This window comes from Crinia signifera, chromosome 5 (assembly GCF_055691185.1).
Source record: "Crinia signifera chromosome 5, ASM5569118v1, whole genome shotgun sequence".
NCBI classification, from domain to species: Eukaryota; Metazoa; Chordata; class Amphibia; order Anura; family Myobatrachidae; genus Crinia; species Crinia signifera.
In genome coordinates, this window is record NC_139221.1 from 105,893,615 (window position 1) to 105,916,315 (window position 22,701).

At 43.7% G+C, this 22,701-nt stretch overlaps 1 protein-coding gene across 2 annotated transcripts in view; it reads left to right on the forward strand.

The window, feature by feature from the left end:
• KCNG2 (potassium voltage-gated channel modifier subfamily G member 2) overlaps nt 1-22,701 on the forward strand; it is a 148,933-nt gene that overhangs the window by 67,428 nt on the left and 58,804 nt on the right. For both annotated transcript variants that reach the window (XM_083187789.1, XM_083187788.1), the window contains one exon: nt 12,121-12,960. In XM_083187789.1, the coding sequence (XP_083043915.1) occupies nt 12,202-12,960 (759 nt within the window). In that variant the 5' untranslated portion in view covers nt 12,121-12,201. The remainder of the gene's footprint in view (nt 1-12,120; nt 12,961-22,701) is intronic.

Consider the following 22,701-nt stretch of genomic DNA (forward strand, 5'->3'; position numbering starts at 1 on the left):
TTAGGTGCTCTTTTGAAAACTTCAAACCTGCAGCAATGGTTTTTTTTGGACAGAAATGGCTTCCTCCATGGTGTCCTCCCATGAACTCCATTCTTGTTTAGTGCTTTACGCATCATAGATTGGTCAACAGAGATGTTAGCATGTGCCACAGATTTTGTAAGTCTTTAGCTGACACTCTAGTATTCTTCACCTCACTGAGCATTCTGCGCTGTGCTGTTGCAGTCATCTTTACAGGATGACCACTCCTAGGAAAAGTAGCAACAGTGCTGAACTTTCTCCAATTATAGACATTTTGTCTTGCTGTGGACTGATGAACATCAAGGCTTTTAGAGATACTTTTATTACCATTTCCAGCTTTATGCAAGTCAACATTTAATAGTAGGTCTTCTGAGAGCTCTTTTGTGCAAGGCATAGTTCACATCAGGCAGTGCATCTTGAGATAGAAAACAGGTGTTGCTGGGCAACAAAAACGGGCACTTGTTAGAAGTGCATTGCGAGGCAGATACTAAAGAGGTGTGAGTAATCCCTCAATGAGAAAGATAAAAGAGAGAAAAAAAGTAGCGCTAGTACACCAATGAACATTCACAGTAGTGAATTTAATAACACATAAAAAGCATATAAAACCATTTCAAGAGCAGTGTACAAGGATCCGTTCCTATAGGTGCTGCCAGTAGTATCCACATATACTCCAATAATTCCAGTAGTAAACTCTGGGTAGATGAAATACACAGTCCCCACGTATTGGTCACCAATTGGTTATTCAGCGTAGTTGGTAAGGTTTTATAGTTACCGCAATTGGGGTCACCAGGAGGTATTGTTCCAATCGGATTGCATTGCAGCAAGTGTCTCTCCAAGATGGGTGAGTGTAACAAAGTCCAGAGGGGTGGGAGGGTGATGGAGTGTGTGGCAAGATGGTCACTGGGGGCGGCTGGTCTGGATCCAAGATGAAGTGTAGTAAAAGTGCTGGGGGTAATGTCCAGGGCTTGCTCGTGACACGTTTCCCTGCATCTAAGTGCAGCTTTGTCAAAGGAATATCCATAGAGCTCTGGGGGAGGTTTATATACCTGTCATAATTAGGTAAATCAGCACATGTGTGATTGTTACATCACTATGTTCATTGGTGTACATTCATATATAACAAAAAATAGAAAGAAAAGGAGAGAATAGAACTAGAAGGCAAAATACATAAACAGGATTAGAAATAATATCAGGAATTCCCGTTTATTAATAGTGTAGTTATATCGTGTTTGATAATACTTCCTTATTTGTAGTCATAGAAACCGGTAAACATGTAGATTACAGCCAGTTCGAATGGAGGGACTGGTGACATGGTATTATGATGCCGTGCCATGTGACCCGCATGTCAGGCACACGTGATCACCGTGGGTAGTGACATGCACAGATATAGCACCAATGGTGTACTAGTGCATCTTGAAAATAGCAAACTCAAAACTGGTGTTTGTTTGTATAGGGCAGGGCAGCTTTAATCAATCACCTCCAATCTCATCTCATTGATTGGACTCCAGGTTGCCTCCCTTGTGTATATCTACTAACCATCACGGCATGCTGAGTTACTTTAAAAAAAAATTTAAGAATATATACATATGACCACATTGTTAAAATAGAAATCACAGGGGCTCTGCACTCGCTAAATTAACTAACAATAATAAACAGTGGAGATTTAGGAGGTGATGCGGCATGGATCGCAAAAGCAAACTTCTTTAATGAACAAAACAATGTGCACTGCAGGTGGGGCAGATGTTAACATGTGCAGAGAGAGTAAAGGCCCCCATACATTAGGCCGACTTGTCCTAGGGACAAGTCGGACCCAATTTACCTGCGAGCCGCCCGGCAGCTCCCCGGGAGGCTCACATACAATTTGGCACTTGATGTGCCATTTTTACATGGGATAAATCGCATGCGATTTATCCCATGTAAAAAAAAAACCGGGGAGCTGCAGGGCGGTGAGCAGTAGTGGGGGCGGGCAGCGGCAGTAGTGGGGACGGGCAGCGGTGGTCGGGGCGGCCAGCGGCGGTAGTGGGGGCGGGCAGCGGCGGCGGGGACGGGCGGCGTGTGCGGTGAGCGCAGTGTACTTACACATAGCAGCAGCGGCGGGGACGGGACGCGCAGTGGCGGCTATTATATTTTTAAAATACTTGTCAAATGACCGGCCGCTCTCTGATTGGCTGAGAGCTCTCCGGCCAAAAAGAGAGCGGCAGGTCATTTGACAAGTATTTTAAAAATATAATAGCCGCCACTGCGCGTCCCGTCCCCGCCGCTGCTGCTATGTGTAAGTACACTGCGCTCACCGCACACGCCGCCCGTCCCCACCGCCGCTGCCCGCCCCCACCACCGCTGCCGCTGGCCGCCCCCACTACTCCCCCGGTGTCTGTATGCATATGCCTGTCAGGTGGCAGGCATATGCATACAGGGAGGTCGGACGTGATCGTATGTACAGACCGTCCGACCTCCCTGATCCGGTCCGATGCGCACGGGACCGCGCATCGGATCGGATCAAATGTCACATACCTACGATTTTGGGCCGATTTCATCCGATTATCGGCACAAAGTGCCGAAATCGGATGAAATCGTCCCAAAATCGCATAGTGTATGGGGGCCTTTAGACTTGGGTGGGGTGTGTACTTCAAACTGATATCTATATTACAGTGTCAAAACAAAGCAGCCAGTATAAATATCTATCCACCTGTTACATCTGCCCCACCTGCGGTGCACATGGTTTGCCCATTAGAGAGAGTTTTTGCATTTGCAAGTCAACCTAATTTCGACCCTTAGTTCATGTATTGACCAATGTATTTATGCCTACTATCCCCTTCATGGGACCCCACTTTTTTGCAGGTCCTACTCTATTGGTAAAAATAATTACCATAAACATAGCTATCACATATCACATAGCTTGACCCAATTAGAAAATTGGGTCAAGAATCACCTGACCACTATACCCAGAAGACACCACTGGAGCTGCACTAACAAGTAAGCAAGGGTTAGACTTCAGGCTTGTTATCTGGTCTAAAGCTCACAGCAACTTTGCAATTTAAAGGATAAGCAATTACCAACACACTTGTTGCAAAGCACCTAGGGAAATAGTTGATAAAGGCTATGATAACTAAGTTAAAACAGAAAATGTTACCACAAAGAGACTAATTAAAAATGAATTCAATAAACAAAAAGCACTTATAATCGGCACTGGGCTCACAAGGATCGGGCGTGGTCATACAATAGTACCCTCAATTCAAATTACTCCACACAGTAGTACAATCTTATTCACATTACACCAGGGGTCAGGGAATTTTTTTACCTTTTACCCCAAAATATATTTAGATACACCGACATTACCCCCTTGATTTAAAAGGAAATCATATATTATTCATTATTTGAATTAAAAATGTTTTTCAAACTATTAGACTATTAGTAGAAGCCACATACCTCTCTATCTCCTCCCTAGCCATAGTGTGCATTCCCATCGTGTCTCTTCCACCTGGTCAAATGTGTCAGCCCATTACCAGGGGCAGTGGCCAAGCAGCACTGACATGCGCACTACTCACCATGAGGTGGATCAAGCAGTGTCCACAGTCCATGCATCAGTCTGCCCCACTGCCCGGAAAGAGATGTGATGTGGCACCATTGTGCTGCTCCTCAGACTCCTCCACAGCCACATAACTACAGAGATGGCCACACAGATCCTCACGCCCCAGACAGAACATAATTAAAGGGTGCACACTTCAATCTGGGCGGAGCGTGTCCCATACAATAAAACCCATACCATAAAAATGAGTCCCTGGGTTCTAAAATGGGTAAAATACAAGCTATCTGAACTGGAGGAGACACTCGGCGGCTCCGGGTCTGTGTGACACCTGGCGCCCCCCCTAATTATGGCCCTGTGCATGCCGGCTGTGTCTTGGCAGTGAGACCATCCATTACCCCCAGAAATTTCGTTTTTACCCCATTTGGGGTAATTTACCCCTGTTCCCTGACCACTGCATTACACTATGTAGTAACCATGATTCATTTGACACCACATAGTAGTGCCCCTTATTCCCATTACAACACACAGTAGTGCCCCTTATTTACATTATGTGACTTGGTAGTGCCCCTTATTAATTTGATGTCACTCGTTATTGCCCCTTGTTCATGTTCTGAAACATGGTAGTACCCCTTATACATGTTATACTGATCCAGGCATCCCAACTGCTCCCAGGAGACAGGTGTCAAAATCCTGACTACCGCCAGGAGACTGCAATCAGACTGGGATGTTGAATGTAAGTATGTGGGGGTACTTATGGTTAAGCTGTGGTGGGGGTGTTGGGGGCTCAGGGAGAAGGTAAGTACTTATATGACTCCCTGTCAGTTTTCCCTCCATCCGGATGTCAGCGTTAGTTAGTAGTGCTGTTTATACACATTTTGCTCACAGTAGTGTCCCTTACACACATCTCTGCCTCTATCACTCCATGACCTGTGTCCCACCAGAAGCTTCCCTGTCTCTCTGTGTGCCTCTAGCCCCACTCACCTTGTCTTTAGCATGCAGAGTGTGTGCCTTTTATTGGCTTTTTCACTAAAGCGGCGGTGACGGCATAGTCTGTGCCTCCCAACTTTATTCTCTGGGCTACAAGAATTTCCTGACCACCAGACCCAGAAGACACCACTGGAGCTACACTAACAAGTAAGCACTGCACCAAGACCATGTCTTCCTTTTCATGTTGACATTTTGAGAGCTAGCATGATGAATATTGACAAAATATTTTCAACCCATATAACTCATACCCAAGTCATTAGATGAGCTAAAATCGAAACTACAGCACGTCACACCTGTTAACTGAGAGGGAGATGCATTAAAAATACTGGCAGTAATGGTCCCATTAGGCCAGTGATTCCCAAACTGTGCACCTAGGCTCCCTGGGGTACCTTAGAGCACTTGCAGGGGTGCCTCAGGTTGGTGGTCCAGAATCAATTCAAGTTATTTATGGCCAATGACATAGGCAAAATCAGTGCTTGTGGCTTCCAATTAAGAATATGTGGGTAAACAGAAGTGAATCATGTTTCTCACCACATAAGTGGACCTAAGGAAAACATTCAAATCACAACTCATTTTATATTTTTCCTGAAACTTTTGACCTAGGGGTGCCGTGAAAAATATTCTGATACTTTAGGGCAGTCCTTTTCAACCAGTGTGCCGCGGCCAGGTCACAGGTGTGCCGCCGGGCCGCGGGTCACAACGACTCACCAGCACAATTGTCACTGTGACATGGGGGGGGGGGGGGGGGGGAGTCCAGAAACAGAGCAAAGTGTCCCTCCTGGAGAGGGTCATGTTGGGAGGTATGTTGTCATTACTTGTCTTATATTTGATTAAAAACTGTTGGTGTGCCTTGGCAATTTTAAAGTCTTGTCCGGTGTGCCGCGACCTGAAAAAGGTTGAAAACCACTGCTTTAGGGTGCTGTGATTCAAAAAGTTTGAGAATCACTGCATTAGACAGAAGACAGCCAGCAGGATCCAGCTTGTAAGTATTTTCACCTTACCTCTAATCCTACCACCTCCCCCCTTCAACCTGTGAACAGCAATGCACTGCTCAGTTATTGGCCTGGTCAGTTGATTATCGGCTGATTGATTTACTAATCGGAGAGCATATGCCCTGCATTAGAGAGCAGTATAGACAATAAAACACTCCATGAATTAAGACTGGTTCACAGGGGGTTATTCAGGTTGATTCGCAAGGCTGCGAATTCGCAGCCTAGCGAGTCCATGAAACCCCGCCCGGTGAACGACCGCTCCCCCCACCGCCCTCTCAAAGTGCGGCTTTGCCCGAACAGCTGCGAATGGATGTTTAGCGTGCACGCATATATAAGTGACTTTTCAGTTGCGTACATTTGCGTGCACGCTGGCGTGGATATGGGCGGGTGATGTCAGCTACCCGCCCCCCACACCCGCGTCACTGCCTCATTACCATGAGAACGCCCAGCGTTCTCATGGGAACGCCCATGGAACGCTGGGCGTTCCCATATGGTAATGGGGCAGCCCGGCGCCCCCCGCCCATCTCCGCCGCCCCCCCTCCCCCCCACCCGCCGGCAGGTCGCCGTGGGTGCACGCACCATACGCCTGCACATGCGCAGATACCCACCTGCGCATGCGCAGACGCGCAACATCAGTACTGCGTCGAATGCACGCAGTACCGAATTGATCTGAATGAGGCCCACAGTCCTCAGACCCCACACAGAACATGTTTTCCAGGACACCTCTGGATTTTAAAATGTGACAGTTGGTGATACACAGTGACATTGCTCCTGATGGGTGACCCAGAAAACGTGTGGGGGCTTCTGAGGACCGAGTTTGAGAACTACTGCATTATGTTATTGTACAGATGAACCAGCTACTTTAATGCTTTTCAAAACATAAGCAGTAAATTAATCAGAATAAAAATAAAAGTGAACAAGTTATTTTGTACCATTGCCAGCAGCAATATGTGTTTGGAATGCACAAGGGAAGCAGGGAAGCTCAGTGGAGACCATACAAAAATGTTCATAATAACAAACAATCTTAAATTATGTTAATTTATATTTTGTTGCACTTTGTTTAAGATGTTTAGATGGGAATAACTGAGCGATATATATCGTTAATGATGTTCACAATACTGATATCGTTAACGATACATTGCAAATATCAGGCAGTGTTTATGCTTAATATCATTACCAATGCATCGCTAAACAACCCCCCCCCCCCCCCCCATCATCTTTACATGTAGCTCAATGTGACAATTATGTCACCAAATGCATGTAGGGAGCGGAAGGTGACATCACTGACCGATATCTATATCAGCGGCTGCTGGATTTGGTAAGTGTGTATCCAGCATTAGTGAACTGTTCAATTGAATGGCCAATATACTGTATAATGGATGTTTCTGTAGGTGCGTATCCCCTATATTCTTGTGAACAACTTTGTTTACAGACATATTGCGTCAGCCCTTCATCACAGGCTGATGAGTGATACGTATTTATGCACTTACCAATTGTCAGATAGGTTAGCGGATCAGCTGGATGACCGATCCGTTGGCCCAGTGTGTTCCGAGTGTGTTCCGACAATTGCTACCCATAGGCTCACTAGATACTATTTATCATCAACAGTGTGAACTTTAACCAGCCGTATGCAAGGGTCAAAATACACATCTGAAAAAGCTGTATTTATCCTCATATCCAATTTTCACACACGTTTGCGTCAACACACCCTCACTTATGGTGTGTACACACAGGATGATTCAGCAGTCGCCAATATTAATATCGGGGGTCGGCAAGGTGCATCAGCTGCACTCATTAATCACGGACAAATTTTAAAAGATACACAGATGGCGCTAATTAGCTCACTTGTGATTCTGTGAGGAGACCTTCAAAACATGCACTGTTGGTAGCTCTCGAGGACTAGGGTTGGCTAGCCCAGCCCTAGACTTTGCAATGCACATTCATATACAGCATGTACTAACATGGGATTGAAGCATATATCAGACATACAGTATTCATTGCGATTCTCCATTTTCATTCTAATATTTCAATGGGGGCTGCTTAATTGCTGGATTTTCCAAGCACCTCCCTCTTTTCTCCTTTCTGTACTACTTTTACACCAAACCTCTCTTCTCTCACAATGGGACCTATTTCTATTTGGCATTAAATATGTGCCTTGTATACCCTTAAAATGTAGTATTTGCCCAATGTATGAAGGATGGACCAGAGCAGATACCTGTATCTATGATTTCTACTGTAGGCTTCTATGGGGTACGAGATGCTGTACATTTTAGCAGTCTCTGGAATGCAGAGCATACTGGAGTATGACTCCTGCAGCTATTGCCATCTGAAGTCTGTGGGCTACACTACAAGCTAGCCCCACCCCCTGGACTTGCAACATCAAGATGTCACAATGAGGGGGTGGGACCACCAGCACTATTCAGGATGCTATGGATGGTTGACTAGTCTGTGTGCCTGGAGCATCCAAAGAACACTTTAGGCAGCTCTGCAACAGCAATATACTGTCTGTAGTACAGTTGCTGCACCAGGAATCCTGTGAGCCAAATGCAGGGGCCATGGGACATCAGGAGACCTGGGTGATGCTATGCCTTGCACATTGCTCATTATGACCCAGAATACAGTGGCTACGTATATGTTACAGGAGATTTCCCCCATATGCTTGTAGATAAGCTTTTACACGTTTTATCTTATTGGCAAAGGTTTGGGACAGTTGACAGATATGTGGTGTGGAATTCATTTTGTGACATAGCTGCCTTCAAATTGTATTTGCACAGTATACAGCATGCAAAATAAATACAAAATACAGGATGGAGTAAGGCAATAAAAGTTAACGTGAACATCTTATGTACATCAGAACAGTCATATTTCATGTCAGTCAGTTACTTATGTATGAAGATCATTTCCATAGGGACCAAGTTAATGTTTTCAAAGGCTTAACAGCATTGGTTTTGAAATCTGTCCTTTGGCTATACATCAGGAAATCCACAGTTTAAAGACAAAGATAGATCAGATAAGCACTTACAGACATTTGTCACTGAGTTCTGAGGTTTCTCATACATGAGGTGAATAAGAGGCCAACACAGATGAGCTAAACTTAACTTTCATTTCTTTAATGATTGAGTTTACATATTGACAAACGTATTAACCCTCACAGAATTTCACATTAAAGGGCCCATTTACAAGTTTTAGCTACGTAAATCTCATTCTTTACAATAAATGGTCCTCCAGCCAATAAGTTCCAATGAATTCAAGTGTTTTGAATGCTAATGGACACTTGATGGCATCTGATGGATCAATTCAAGTATTTCTCTGACTAGTTAAGCAATAAGTGGACTGTGTGATGTACATTGTTGGGGGAGGGGGTGAATATTAAGCAATAATTGGACTGTGTAGCAAGTTGTAGGAAGCAATATATAAAGCAATATATTGGCTGTGTGATGCATTTTGGTTTGGGGGAATATTAACTAATAATTATGTTGTGTGGGGGGATATTATGTAATAATTGGGCTGTGATGCATGTAGTGTAGCGGGAGGGGAATATTAAGCAATAATTGGGCTCTGTGATGCATGTTCCGTGTGGGGGGCATATTAAGCAATAACTGGACTGTGTGTTGCAAGTTGTGTGTGTGGGAGGGCATATTATGCAGTAATTGGCTGCGCGATGCATTTGAGGTGGGAGGGCATATGAGGCCATAATAGGACCTTGTGGTGCATGTTGTGGTGGGGGTATATTAAGCATTGTGGGGCATGTTGTAGAATGAAGTAGTTTACAATACATTATGGGGTTGTCTTCAGCACATGTTGGGAGCCCCCCCTTTACAAATACAAAGTGATCTTTAATGGGACAAAATGATCATGGGCCAATGTAATAGGGTGCGAGAATCAGAAAAGGAGAGATTTTGGAAGAGTATTCCCATTTTTTTTAAAGCGGCAATCATTTACACAGAAACAACCAGGTTGATATTGACATGTAATTGATTGCCGCTTTTACAAAAATGGGAAAACTCTCCCAAAATCTCTCCCTTTCGGATTCTCACACCTTACTACCTTTGGCCCCATATATTATAAATATTCCCCTAACTGTATTCTGTGCAAATGCGTTTCTTTTCGTCACTTCAAACGTCTCAGTCCAAGAAACAGCCTTGTATCCTTTACGGCTTAGCGGACACTGCCAAAGCTCTCTGTGATTTGGCTCTTACCCAAAGGAACAGAGTAGCAGTAGCCATTCATACTTTGCATAATCAGCCCTATTCTAGTTAATGACAAGTGTTCTGTACCACTGTAACTGTGCAAGTGGCTGAGAATGTACTACAGGTCGAGTATCCCGTATCCGAATATCCGTTATCCGAATTATTCCGAAATACGGACATTCCAGAAAGTGAAAAAATTATTTTTTTTTGCTAAAAACTCACTGGGGACATATGTAACAGCATCACTGGGGACATGATATGTAACTGGCACTATATATGTGCAAGACAATGATTGCTTGGCATTCAAATTCAGTGCTGAGATAGTACACACATTTTGTTTCACGTTTTGAAACCTTGTTTTTTGAACAATTAAAATATGTTTGTGTGTATTTTATGTGGTAATAAAATATATTTGTGTGTATATTATGTGTTTATACAGCATAAATGCAAGATACTTCAAAATACATCATTGAAATATTAAAATATTCCGAAATACGGAATAATCCGTTATCCAAAATTCTCCTGGTCCCGAGCATTTTGGATACGGGATACTCAACCTGTATACAACAAGACCTGTGACTGTGCTCAAATTGATGGAATAACTAACAATAGACCTAATCATTGACCAGAGTTACATTTAGAAAGTATATTATGTGCTTTCATTTAGTAGGGGTGGTTGTGGTGGGTGGGTGGGGTGCGGTGGGGGGTCAGAAACAAAGTCCCTGGGCAAGAACATGTCAGAGGCAGAGCCGTATTCCCAACATGGCGCAGCTTACTTCAGTGACACACCGACATGAGCTTCTATGGTTTAGGAGAGAGATTCGCCCAGTGACATGGCCATGTTACATACTATTTAAAAGATGAATCTCCCTTATCACTATAGAGAATATTAGGATATGGAAAGTACACATAATATTTTACCACCATTCTTTCCATAATGTTTAACAGATAAACACTTTTCACTGAGACCTTCTAGTTCACATTTGTATGCCCACTGACCACAATATAGTTTATAGTGCTTGTATTTCTGTGGCATCCCAAAAAAAAAAAAAAAAAGGTAATACAGTATATGAAATAAACCTGTTTATTAATATATATATATATATATATATATATATATATATATATATATATATATAATGTGTCCAGGTAGGCAGCACACCTACTAACACAAAAAACCTTTATAGGGTAGTAATATGGTGAACAGCACTCGGAGAGAATAAAGACAAAGGACGCAGTGCTATGTCCAAAAGTTTTCGATGTACTCAATTACATCTTCATCAGGAACAACAAGCATAACATAAAGACATACCTTGTAATCCCACCAACACCTCATGTGAAAACGGGGCACACGGGACCCCGAAACGTTGGACATAGAGATGTTCCACATTAAATTGGCTTGATTACGCCGTGTGTCAGTCTCCGTTTGTGCCGCAGCACCCCACAGACAGCTATATATATATATATATATATATATATATATATATATATATATATATATATATATATACAGGTTGAGTATCCCGTATCCAAATATCCGTTATCTGAATTATTCCGAAAACCATACATTCCAGAAAGTGGAAAAAAAAATTTGTTTAGATAAAAACTCACTGGGGACATATGTAACAGCACTACTGAGGACATGATATGTAACTGGTACTATATATGTGCAAGAAAATGATTGCTTGGCATTCAAATTCAGTGTCTGAGATAGTACACAAATTTTGTTTCATGTTTTGAAACCTTGTTTTTTGAACAAATAAAATATATTTGTGTGTATTTTATGTGGTAATAAAATATATTTGTGTTTATTTTATGTGTTTATACAGCATAAATGCAAGATACTTCAAAATACATAATTGAAATATTAAAATATTCCAAAATACGGAATAATCCGTTATCCAAAATTCTACTGGTCCCGATCATTTCGGATACGGGATACTCAACCTGTATATATATATGAAAAAAACATACAGAAAGTGCGCTAATAAAGTCTCACAGAATGTCCGTGTGGGAACACAAGTCCCAGTAGTTCAATTAACCCAATGGTTGCTGATCTCTGTTCTGTTAGAAATAGATTAAATACACTCTTGGATATCAAATAATACTACTCTGTTGTAATAAATGATAAAGTTATCCTCTGTGTAGTTAGAAAATAGCAAAAGAGCCTTATGATAAAGAGGTTACATTATTATAATTTCAGATGCGTATCATCTATCCCTCATTTAAACCATGGGGCATGTGCTGGAAAAGAACTTAAGACATCAATAATTGTGATAATTCTTTCTTATACAATCATAAGTAAAACAGAGTAATGTTTAATTTGCTATGTGCATTACATTTATTTTCATGCACTTAATTTCCATATACTGCACCAAACCTTTAAACATGTTATCTTTTCTTTCAGATCGGCAGCTATTTTGTATTTTAGAGCATCTACTTGTTTTCTTTTTTCTGTAAAAAGTGGTTGGTTCAATGAAGGAAGTCAATGTATCAAGAAATGGCATTATTGGCAGGAAAAGCGGAGTCGGACTTCACCTCATTTAGGATCAAAAATGTGGAGAACTTATGTGAAGTGCAGACAAGGAAAGGAGTGTTCTACAAAACAGCTAAACTTCTCCACCCCGGAGAGGAAAGATGTTACAGAGGACAAGTAGAGGACAGATTGCGACATATAATCATCAATGTAGGTGGCATCAAATACCGGATCCCATGGACCACACTGGAAGACTGTCCTTTGGCACGGTTAGGAAAACTGAGAGACTGTAATAATTATGATGAAATCATGGATGTTTGTGATGACTATGACATCAATTGCAATGAGTTCTTCTTTGATCGTAACCCATGTGCCTTTAGGACTATTATGACTTTTTTGGCAGCTGGGAAGCTGAGGATACTAAGGGAGATGTGTGCCCTTTCCTTTCAGGATGAACTTATCTACTGGGGAATAGAGGAGGAACAACTGGAGTGGTGCTGCCTTAGGAAGCTGCAGCAGAAGGAAGAGGAATTAGCTGAGGCCAGGATGTATGAGGGCGAATTTGGCAGCTCCAAGGAGAATTCTCAAAGTGCCTTGCAGGACAGTGGACGTTTGGCCCAATGTATGAAGCATCTCAGGGACATGGTGGAGAACCCTCACTCAGGGATTCCTGGGAAGATTTTTGCCTGTTTGTCAGTGTCTTTTGTGGCCATCACAGCAGTCAGCTTGTGTATCAGCACTATGCCAGACTTCAGAGAAGAGGAAGAAAGGGTAAGTGTGACAATGTTCTCATCCACAGTGTTTTGTTTTGTAAGATGAAAAATGGCAATTTGGATCTATCTGGCTCTCTGGGTTTTTCACGCCATTTTTCTAGTAGTATGCTATGCAGCATTATTAATAAACTAGCCCTCTTGTCTCTAAAAACATACCTCCCAACAGTCCCAATTTTATCGGGACAGTCCCGATTGTCAGGGCCTGTCCCGCTGTCCCACCCGCGGGCGGCAGTGTCTCGCGGTGTGGGGGGGCTGTTGGGAGTCCCCCCAGTCAGATGCTAAGCAGCGGGGAATAAACGCTGTGCGCATGCGCACAGCATCTATTCCCGCAGCCAGGGGGCTGGGGGCATGGCTAGAGGCTCACAGAGCCTCTGGGTCATGCCCCCATAGCGGCAAAATGGGGGCGTGGCCTCGCGGAAGAGCCGCGATTATAGGCGCCCCCCCCCCCCCCCCCCCCGAAAATTTGGGCACTCCTCCGGCGCGCAGCAGCATCGTCCCGCATCCTAAACTGACAAAGTTGGGAGGTATGCTAAAAATCGTTCCACATATCTCAACATTATGTAAAAGAAAAACATTGGCCCTTATTCAGATCTGATCACAGTACAAATTTGTTCTCAAAATGGGCAAAACCATTTATATAGTGTGGCGAGCCCGAAGCGTGGCGAACGAAAGCGGATTACTACACATGTATCACTATCTAGAATCAACTCCACGCCGAAGTGGATAGTGGGGGTATGAAAAGGTCGGAGGACGCGTACCGCCGCCCCTCGCGGACTCGCTGCGCTCGCCACGCTTTGGGTTGGCATTGATAGTGGGGGTGGCGTTAACAATGGGGGTGCATTAAACATAGTAATCACCCATCAGGGTGGCTGTACAATTAAAAATCGGGTCTGGGGGTGCATTTAAAATAGTAATCACCCATCAGGGTGGCTGTACAATGTAAAATCGGGTCTGATCGCGTCGCATCGCATGTTATTGTAATGGCATGTAGTGCGATGTTAAAATTGTACAGTAAGCTCTTAAAACCCTAATATCAGGTCCCATCGGGTCCCATCGCATACCTTAACTAATGGTATGCAATGGCATACGACGGGCGCCGTGCTAGGAAACAAGTACCCAAATTTGTACTGCGAACAGATCTGAATAAGGGCCATTGTCTGAACTACAGAACAGGCAGAAGTTTTACCTCATTTGAATTATCTTTAGTACAGATTAATGTCTCATCTTATGACCACGTGCACAAACTGGAATCACAGGGAAACATGGATGAGGAACACAATATCTTCTGTGTAGGCAAATTGTGCAGGTGCACAGGGCAATATGGTGAAAACTGCAGAATAGCTGAAGGTTGCTGTGGCACAAAAGAAGGAACTAAGCAGAACATTGCTTACTGATACCCCTTTACACCAGCCTAAATAACCTGAGTTTGCAGGTGGTGTAAACGCTCCCATTTGAAATGACTTGGTTCCTGAGACCCAGCATTTCAACCCAAGTAGCGAGCATGGGTGAACACGTGTTCAACCCGGCTCGCTGTGCAGTGTAAACGGGTAAACTGGGTCGATGCGACGCGGGAACCGTTCACTGCAATGCAATAGCGGGTGCTGGGAGATGTCCCAGATGCTGGGTGGTGACGCTAGTGTGAAAGGGGTCACAAGCCGGGATGCGACCCGGCTTGTAGGTGTAAAAGGGGTATCAGGGCGTAATTTAGACCCGCTCGCTAGGCTGCATATATTCATTGCCTAGTGAGCAGGTAAAGCCACCCCACCGAACGCACACCCACCCCGCTGGCTGAATCCTCGTGACACGATGCCAGCAGATGTGTACACTTACCCATCCGCTCGCATGCGTCCGCACAGAGGAGAAATCATTCTGTGGGTGCTATCAAATGATTTCTTCACTCTTCGCAGATAAAAGTAAGCCTGGACTTACTTATATCCTGGCCGTTCTTGTGGGAAATTGGAATGGGCGCTGATGTCAGCCACCCACCCCGAGCAGTCTCTGTTCACAGGGATACACCCAGCGTTTCCATGGCCACGCCCGCCGACCTCTGCTCACTGCCTGTCTTTCATTATGCGAATGCCCTGGCGGGTGTGAAACTCGCCAAAGGCGGTCGCTTCGAGGGTTTGCACATAAGCGACTATGTGCATGCGCAGACCTCCACAATCGGGAACGGGGCCCAATTCGGCCCTGTGCGAGTACACAGGGACGCATATATTTTTTGCAGAGTAGGCGCAAACATGAGATGTTATTTTATTGATATTAGTAACGTATAAATGATTTGGGATTTTTTTTCTCCATTTGATTTGTGCATCAGTTCAGCCCTTGTGATCAGGTCATTTATGCCTTACATATATAGATGTTAATGTAAAGGTTGAGTAGTGTTTGTTCTGAGGCTGAAGTTTCATGGGAAGTAAGAATATTTGCTATAAAACCCTGCAAATCTAGGTAACATACTAATTTTTGGAGTTTTCTTCTGGAAATGAGGTACACAGTGTACAGAGCGTAGATGTGCATTTTGTACTTTCACCAGCAAATGGCAGCCCTAGGCCAATTCAATAACAGGCTGTATTATGTTTCTCCTATCTACTGGAGATTTCAGATCCATTTTAACTGGTTCTAGAAGATGTCGCTAATCTAAACATAAATCTAAATAAACCAATATACAGTAAATAATATAAAACCTGTAGAAATGTGCAGAAGTAAACAAAAATGTACACAGAGAATTAATGGTCATGTGAATATAAAACCAATGCCGACACTACCTTGCTGTAAATGAAACAGCTGCGTTCGGTGCCCTCCAAAGTCTGGGCTAGACTAACAATAGTGTTGGATCGCAGGCAGCACTCAAAGATGTCTTAAGATGTCCTAATAAATCATTCCAATATAAGGAATGAGCTTTCAACGATTTAAAACATATTTTACTCGGTATGGGTAATATCTGTTCTGAAACATTCAAAACTCATTGCATGCGTTGGAATCATTTATGAAGTCATCTTTGAGTGCCGCCTGCTATCCTACACAATATTACATACATACACAGGAGCAGGGCTGGCAACAGAAATGTTGGGGCCCGGAACACTGATATCTCGGGGGGGCCCCCCAACGCCGAACGCGGATTCTTATTACATTGCATATTGAATGTATTTTTTTTATTATTAGAAGTAAATAGATAATTAATATTTAAAATGCAATATAATACGGGGGGCAGAGATGGGAGGGCACAGCATTGTGTGTTGTGTGGTTTAGTGTGTTGCGTGATGTCGCTAAACTCATTAGTACAGGTAGCCAGACAAGTGATTAGGCAGCCATGCTTTCAGACCCTGAGTCCCTCAAAGTCTTGGGGCCCCTCAACTGGTCGGGGCCCGGTATGAGTGTCCCCTTTGACCCCCCCTGTCGCCTGCCCTGCACAGGAGTTAAAGTGGGGAGAAAATGAGGTGTAAAACTATGTTCCACTACCTGTAATGGTGAGGTTGAGTTAAACATTCACCTTGGCCCTGCAAATTGATTCTAACAGAAAAGCATTTGCAGGGGGGTTGCCAAACACCCTACCTCTGGCCCTAGCTCTGCCTGATGTGTGAGGGAAGGGGGAAATAGGTGGCAGAGGGAAATTAGTTGTGCACCTGGATAAATGGCCACGGGGTTGATGTATGAAGCAGTGATAAGGGAGGAGAAGTGATAAAGTGCCTGGTACTTTATCACCGGCCAATCATCTCCTAACTGTTAAGTTACAGGCTTGGTTTAAAAAGGGTCAGTCAGGAGCTGATTGGCCGGTGATCAAGTACCAGGCGCTTTATCACTTCTCCATTATCACTGCTTCATACATCTACCCCCAAATCTGAAAGGCGCACTATGCAAGCGTTTAGCCATTACATCAAACTTTCATATTTAATATAATGTAACCCCTTCATTTAGCTACACATAAACTATGGTATTATAAAGTATTCAATAAAGGGTATATCTATGCTATATACTGTAAATGTACTTACTAAAAAGAAAGAAATTTATGTCTCCATGCTTCAAAAAGAAAACAATATTATCCCAACCTCCCCCCTCCAAAAAGTTTATAAACACAAAGGTACGTATACCAGATCTTAAAGTGATATTATTGGGTGTGGATTATTAGGTCATCAATGTCTAAGTCAACAGTCAATAGGTCGACCATGTTGACCATTGACAACCTTTTGCTTGTTTTGACTTTCTGTTAGTGTCGACCTAGACCATGTCAAAGTTTTTCACGTGCTAACATATTGCCTGGGGACTAATAGATTGTCCTATTGACCGGATAATGATATTATAGATTCATTTGATACCTAGCTTATGTAGCAAAGATTTCCCTACGCAAGTTATAGAGTTGGAAGACGCTCTGTAATTGCATTGCCCTGTTATTGGCTTCAATATACAGTATGCATTCAAAAAATAGCACAACTAGATAGTATGAAATTAACTGTGATATTGATGAACACCACAGAAACAGCCTGACACAATATAAAAAAACATTTTTAGTCAGTAAAAAAATAACTTTTGTCGCACAGTATGAAGAATATAATTTGCATTTATGCTTTCTGAAATTCAAAGTTCCATACAGCTCCTGCAGTGACCTAAGCCTTCTCAAAGTCAACTATATTTTGTGTAACTCATTAAGGAACCTTTTTAGGAATTGCATGACCTTATATACCTTTATTTTTGATCAACTTTGTTTATCTTGGACCAGTTTAATTATTTACATTTTTTGCTCTATAAAACAAAATCCGTCAAATCTTAACAGTTATGGCCCCCATACCTGTACATCAGCAATCACAATTGATTGCTGATGAATGGGGCCCATTATATATGTTAAACACATAGTTTATATAATAACTTTAGTCTGGCTTTATTTAAGTGCCTAGTTTCAGCTACATGATTAGATGTGCCATCATGGCAGATAATTAAAAGCTCTATTGATTAATTATTATTTTTTACAATATGCTGTGTGTTTATCAAAGAAGGGCAAAGGTCAGTTGGAAATGCTGAGATGACAAATGGCACAAAGCATACTACCAATCAAAGGATGTACCTTGCTGGATAACCGACTGAATCTCATGTCAGAATCAATACAAAGTGCCAAACGAACCCTATGACAGCTTATTAAGAGACACTTCCTTCACTTAACACTGAAAGCCAAATGATAAGTGATGAGTGTACTGCTAATAATTGTAAAGCGGTGTGGTCTACAGGTACCAAGCACTGGAACACATATTATATCATGTTTAGAGTTAGGATATTTAATGTTCTGATGTGAACTGATATCAGTCATTCATTGTGCTTAACAGTATGCTGGGGTTAAAATGCTCATCAAGGATAAATGGAAATTCTCCCCGTCATTGCCATACTAAAGCTACAAAGACCTCCACTGATCAGAAAACATTAGCAGCCACCAGGAAAGCCAAGAGGGTACAGATTACTTGGGCTTCTTCAGGGGCTTGGGGGTGGGGCAGAGATGTAACTTTCCCCCTTATAAGCAGCAATCATGCTTAGTGGTGGAACACACCATACAAGTAGTAGTCATTTATAAAATGAGGTGACATAGTGTGTCTTCTCTAGTGGTTACACTCACTCAGGACCTGGGGCCACATGATGTCTGGGTGGCCCTGGAGGTGGAGCATGCATATAGGTACTTGGCCCAGTGGAGATCTAGCAAAGCATCCCTTTAACGTAAGACACAGGAACACATGCAATATCTTTGGAAGGTGGTCTGGAGAAAATGGACCTTATGAGATTGGGAAACAAAATGTTTTGTTGGTTCCCAAGCAACAATTTGTAATATTTGTGATCTAGCAAAGCATTCTCCACTGCATGGAATAGGGAACGCCCCATCAAGAAGGTGTTACTGTGCATTGGAAAGAGAAGCTTTAGATTTCTTGAGCATACACCACCGATCCCCACAGCAGGCTATGTTAACATGGTAAACTATGAAAGTAGAGGTACTGTAATTGAAGTCAACGATGTATCTGTGGTATACCTGTTGTTAATTAGTAGGACGTGATGCTAAATGCTTTCTATGGCAAAAAGCCATATCAAGATGTTATCACTGATAAATTCTACATGTAAGACACTCAAAATGATAAATATACTTATTATTCACCAACAAAAACATCATCATAATTTATAAAACATGCAATACTTAATGTACTGTAGCATAAAATAAATTCTCAGGTGCTCCTGATTCTGAGGTGGGAGTAAAGAAAAAAAGAGCAAGTAATGGATTGTGAGACACGCCCCCCATTTTCACCACTCTGGGGGCATGCCGAGAGCTCTGTGAACTGCTGTCCATGCACCCCAGCCCCTCTATCTCCTGTGAACAAATGCTGTGCGCGCATATGCACAGCATCTATTCACTGCTGCTCTGAGCAGAGCAGCGTGTGGCAGGGGACTCCCAACTGCCTCCCACCATCGGAATGGGACTGTCCCGTGAGAAAATGGACAGTTGGGAGGTATGCAGCAAAAAATGTGTTAACCTGTGAATTGCAAACACCATGCAGGAAAATCTCCCTTCCTTCAAAATGCAGTGGAATTGTGTTAAATAAAAGAACTAATTTAAATGAAGGAACACATTAATTGTCTCTTTGTTATAAGTAAAGTAAGTGACATATTAAGCATATGTGTTTGGCAATTTAGTAATACACTCACTAATTAATTGGACTTAAAGTATCAGTTATGTTTCCCATTGTGATTTTGTCACTGCACCTTTAAATGATACATTTCACCACTAGTTGTTTTTCAGGAAGTATGAAGTGCGTGACCAGCCAGGCCTGAGTCAGCCCAATTATACCACTATGTGATCTGCAAAACAAAGATCGTTACAGGTAGCCCATTAGCCATATGTAAAATATAATTGATACAGTTGATACATTTTTTCTTTGTGGCATGAATTATATCTAATTACTGGCTAAGAAGAAAAAAACATTACAATGACTGTCTTTTAAGTACAAAGCTTGTTCTGTTATCTTATCTAATGCAGACACTGTACAACTCAAGGGGTGTACACACTGTGCGATGTACTTACTATTCAATCCCGATTCGATCCCGAATGAATCTGGATCGAATTACACGGCCCCATGTATACATTTGATTTAGACTTTTTAGTACCGATCTGTAAAATATAGTTAATGCTGCGGGGCCATGCATCGGGATCAAAACAAAATCAAATGCCTTTAATTTCCATACATTTTCGATTCAATTTTGCTTATATACCCAGCAACCCAAGGGTAAATTTACTAAGATAGGAGTTCTATTATAGATGAGATGTTGCCCAAGATTCTACTTACCAGTAAAAAACAAAAGAATAAAATCTATTGTGCAGAGAAGAGGCAGCGTACACTTATATCCCTTTTATACCAAAATGCCGGGTTGCACCTGGGTTTTTGGACCCAGCTTCCGATCGCCGCCCCCGGGACCCGCTGCGGTGGGGGAAAGCCCAGCACTAAGGTAATCTGCTGAGCTGCCCCCAGCCCTGTGCACACCCCCCCCCCCCCCCGTCCGGGAGGGGAATGGATGGTGCACACAGGCATCCATTCATCTCCTGTGTGTGCCCCCTCTTCGCACGTTGTATGTGCCCCATTGATGTAAATGGGAGCCGAGTCAGATGACCCGGCATACCCGTTTACACCGCCCTCTACCCAGGTCCTAGCCGTGTTCTTTCTAGGTCAGGACCTGGATAGAAGTCCCGTGTAAAGGGACACGGCATGACCCATTTACGTCGCTGCTGACCCGCCGATGACCCGGGTTTTTGCGGCGGTGTAAAAGGGGTATAAGCCAGTTGTTATCAGCCTGGAAGGAGAAACAATGTATACAAATATATGGAAAGAGTAGCGCCCCACAGTTAGGCTCCCCACAGACTCCCTTATTATCAAAGCGGGGAAGTATATAATCAATTCTTACATCCAGGGTCTAATCCAGTGGTCGCCAACCCGTCACTCGCGAGCTACCGGTAGCTTGCGGCAGCGAATCGGGTGGCTCGACCACTCTGCTGCCCGCTCGCCTGTCTCTCCCTGCCGCGGCCGCCTGCGCTAACGCTATGAGCCAGAGGGGAGGGGAGGAGAGCGCATTGAGCGTCTCTCCTACCCCTCACTGAGCATCCCTGTCACTTGGCCGCCTATCCGCCAATCAGAGCTCGCGGGCCGGCAGCCAATCAGGAGCCGGCCCGCGAGCTTTGATTGACGCCGATGGACGGCCCAGTCACAAGGAAGTGAAGGGAAGGAGAGACGTACGTTGTGCTGTGCTCTCCTTCCCCGAGAAGAGGAGAAGCTGCGGCAGCGGAGACACTGACACTGCAGGACGACACCGGACACAATGGTGAGTGTGCTGTGTGTGAGTGTGCTGTGTGTGAGTGTGTGTGCATACCACTTGCTGGAACTGTGGGGGCATACTACTTGTTGGCACTGGGGGCATACTACTTGTTGGCACTGGGGGCATACTACTTGTTGGCACTGGGGTCATACTACTTGTTGGCACTGGGGGCATACTGTATTACTTGTTGGCACTGGGGGCATACTGTATTACTTGCTGGCACTGTGGGGGCATACTACTTGTTGGCACTGTGGGGGCATACTACTTGTTGGCACTGGGGCCATACTACTTGTTGGCACTGGGGGCATACTGTATTACTTGCTGGCACTGGGGGCATACTACTTGTTGGCACTGTGGGGGCATACTACTTGTTGGCACTGGGGGCATACTACTTGTTGGCACTGGGGGCATACTTCTTGTTGGCACTGGGGGCATACTACTTGTTGGCACTGGGGGCATACTGTATTACTTGCTGGCACTGGGGGCATACTACTTGTTGGCACTGTGGGGGCATACTACTTGTTGGCACTGTGGGGGCATACTACTTGTTGGCACTGTGGGGGCATACTGTACTACTTGCTGGCACTGTGGGGGCATACTACTTGTTGGCACTGGGGGCATACTACTTGTTGGCACTGGGGGCATAATGTACTACTTGCTGGCACTGTGGGGGCATACTACTTGCTGGCAATGTGGGGGCATACTACTTGTTGGCACTGTGGGGGCATACTACTTGCTGGCACTGTGGGGGCATACTACTTGCTGGCACTGTGGGGGCATACTACTTGTTGGCACTGTGGGGGCATACTACTTGCTGGCACTGTGGGGGCATATCCGGCACCATAGGGGCACAGATGGCACCGTGGGGGTATTCCTTTTTCTGGCACTGTGGGGGCATACCTGGCACCGCGGGAGCATATGTGTATCTGGCACTATTGGGGGCAAATGTGTATCTGGCACTATTTGGGCATATGTGTATATGGCATTGCACTATTGGGGGCATATGTGTATCACCCCATTTTCATTGGATGCACCCTATGTGGCTACACCAATTTTTGGCACGCACAGTTATGTATGCGGCATAGTGTGTCAGGGCCATTACAGTGTGTGGCATAATGTGTAAAGGGCATTATTTGGTATTAGGCAGATTTTTTAATTTTTTTATTTTAGTAGCTCTTCGGGTGGTTCAGTTTGCCGCGAGTAGCTCGCACCCCGAAAAAGGTTGGAGACCACTGGTCTAATCCATCCTCCGTTCTCCAGATTCTATGCTCTTTAAACCAATTTCCACATATTTGAAATGCAAAAGAAAAAATACAAAATACACAATATGTGTGATACAGTCTTAATAAATGGAAGGAAGGGAAATTTTTATCATATTTGCACAGTCCTTCACTTATGGGTGGTATTCCAAAGC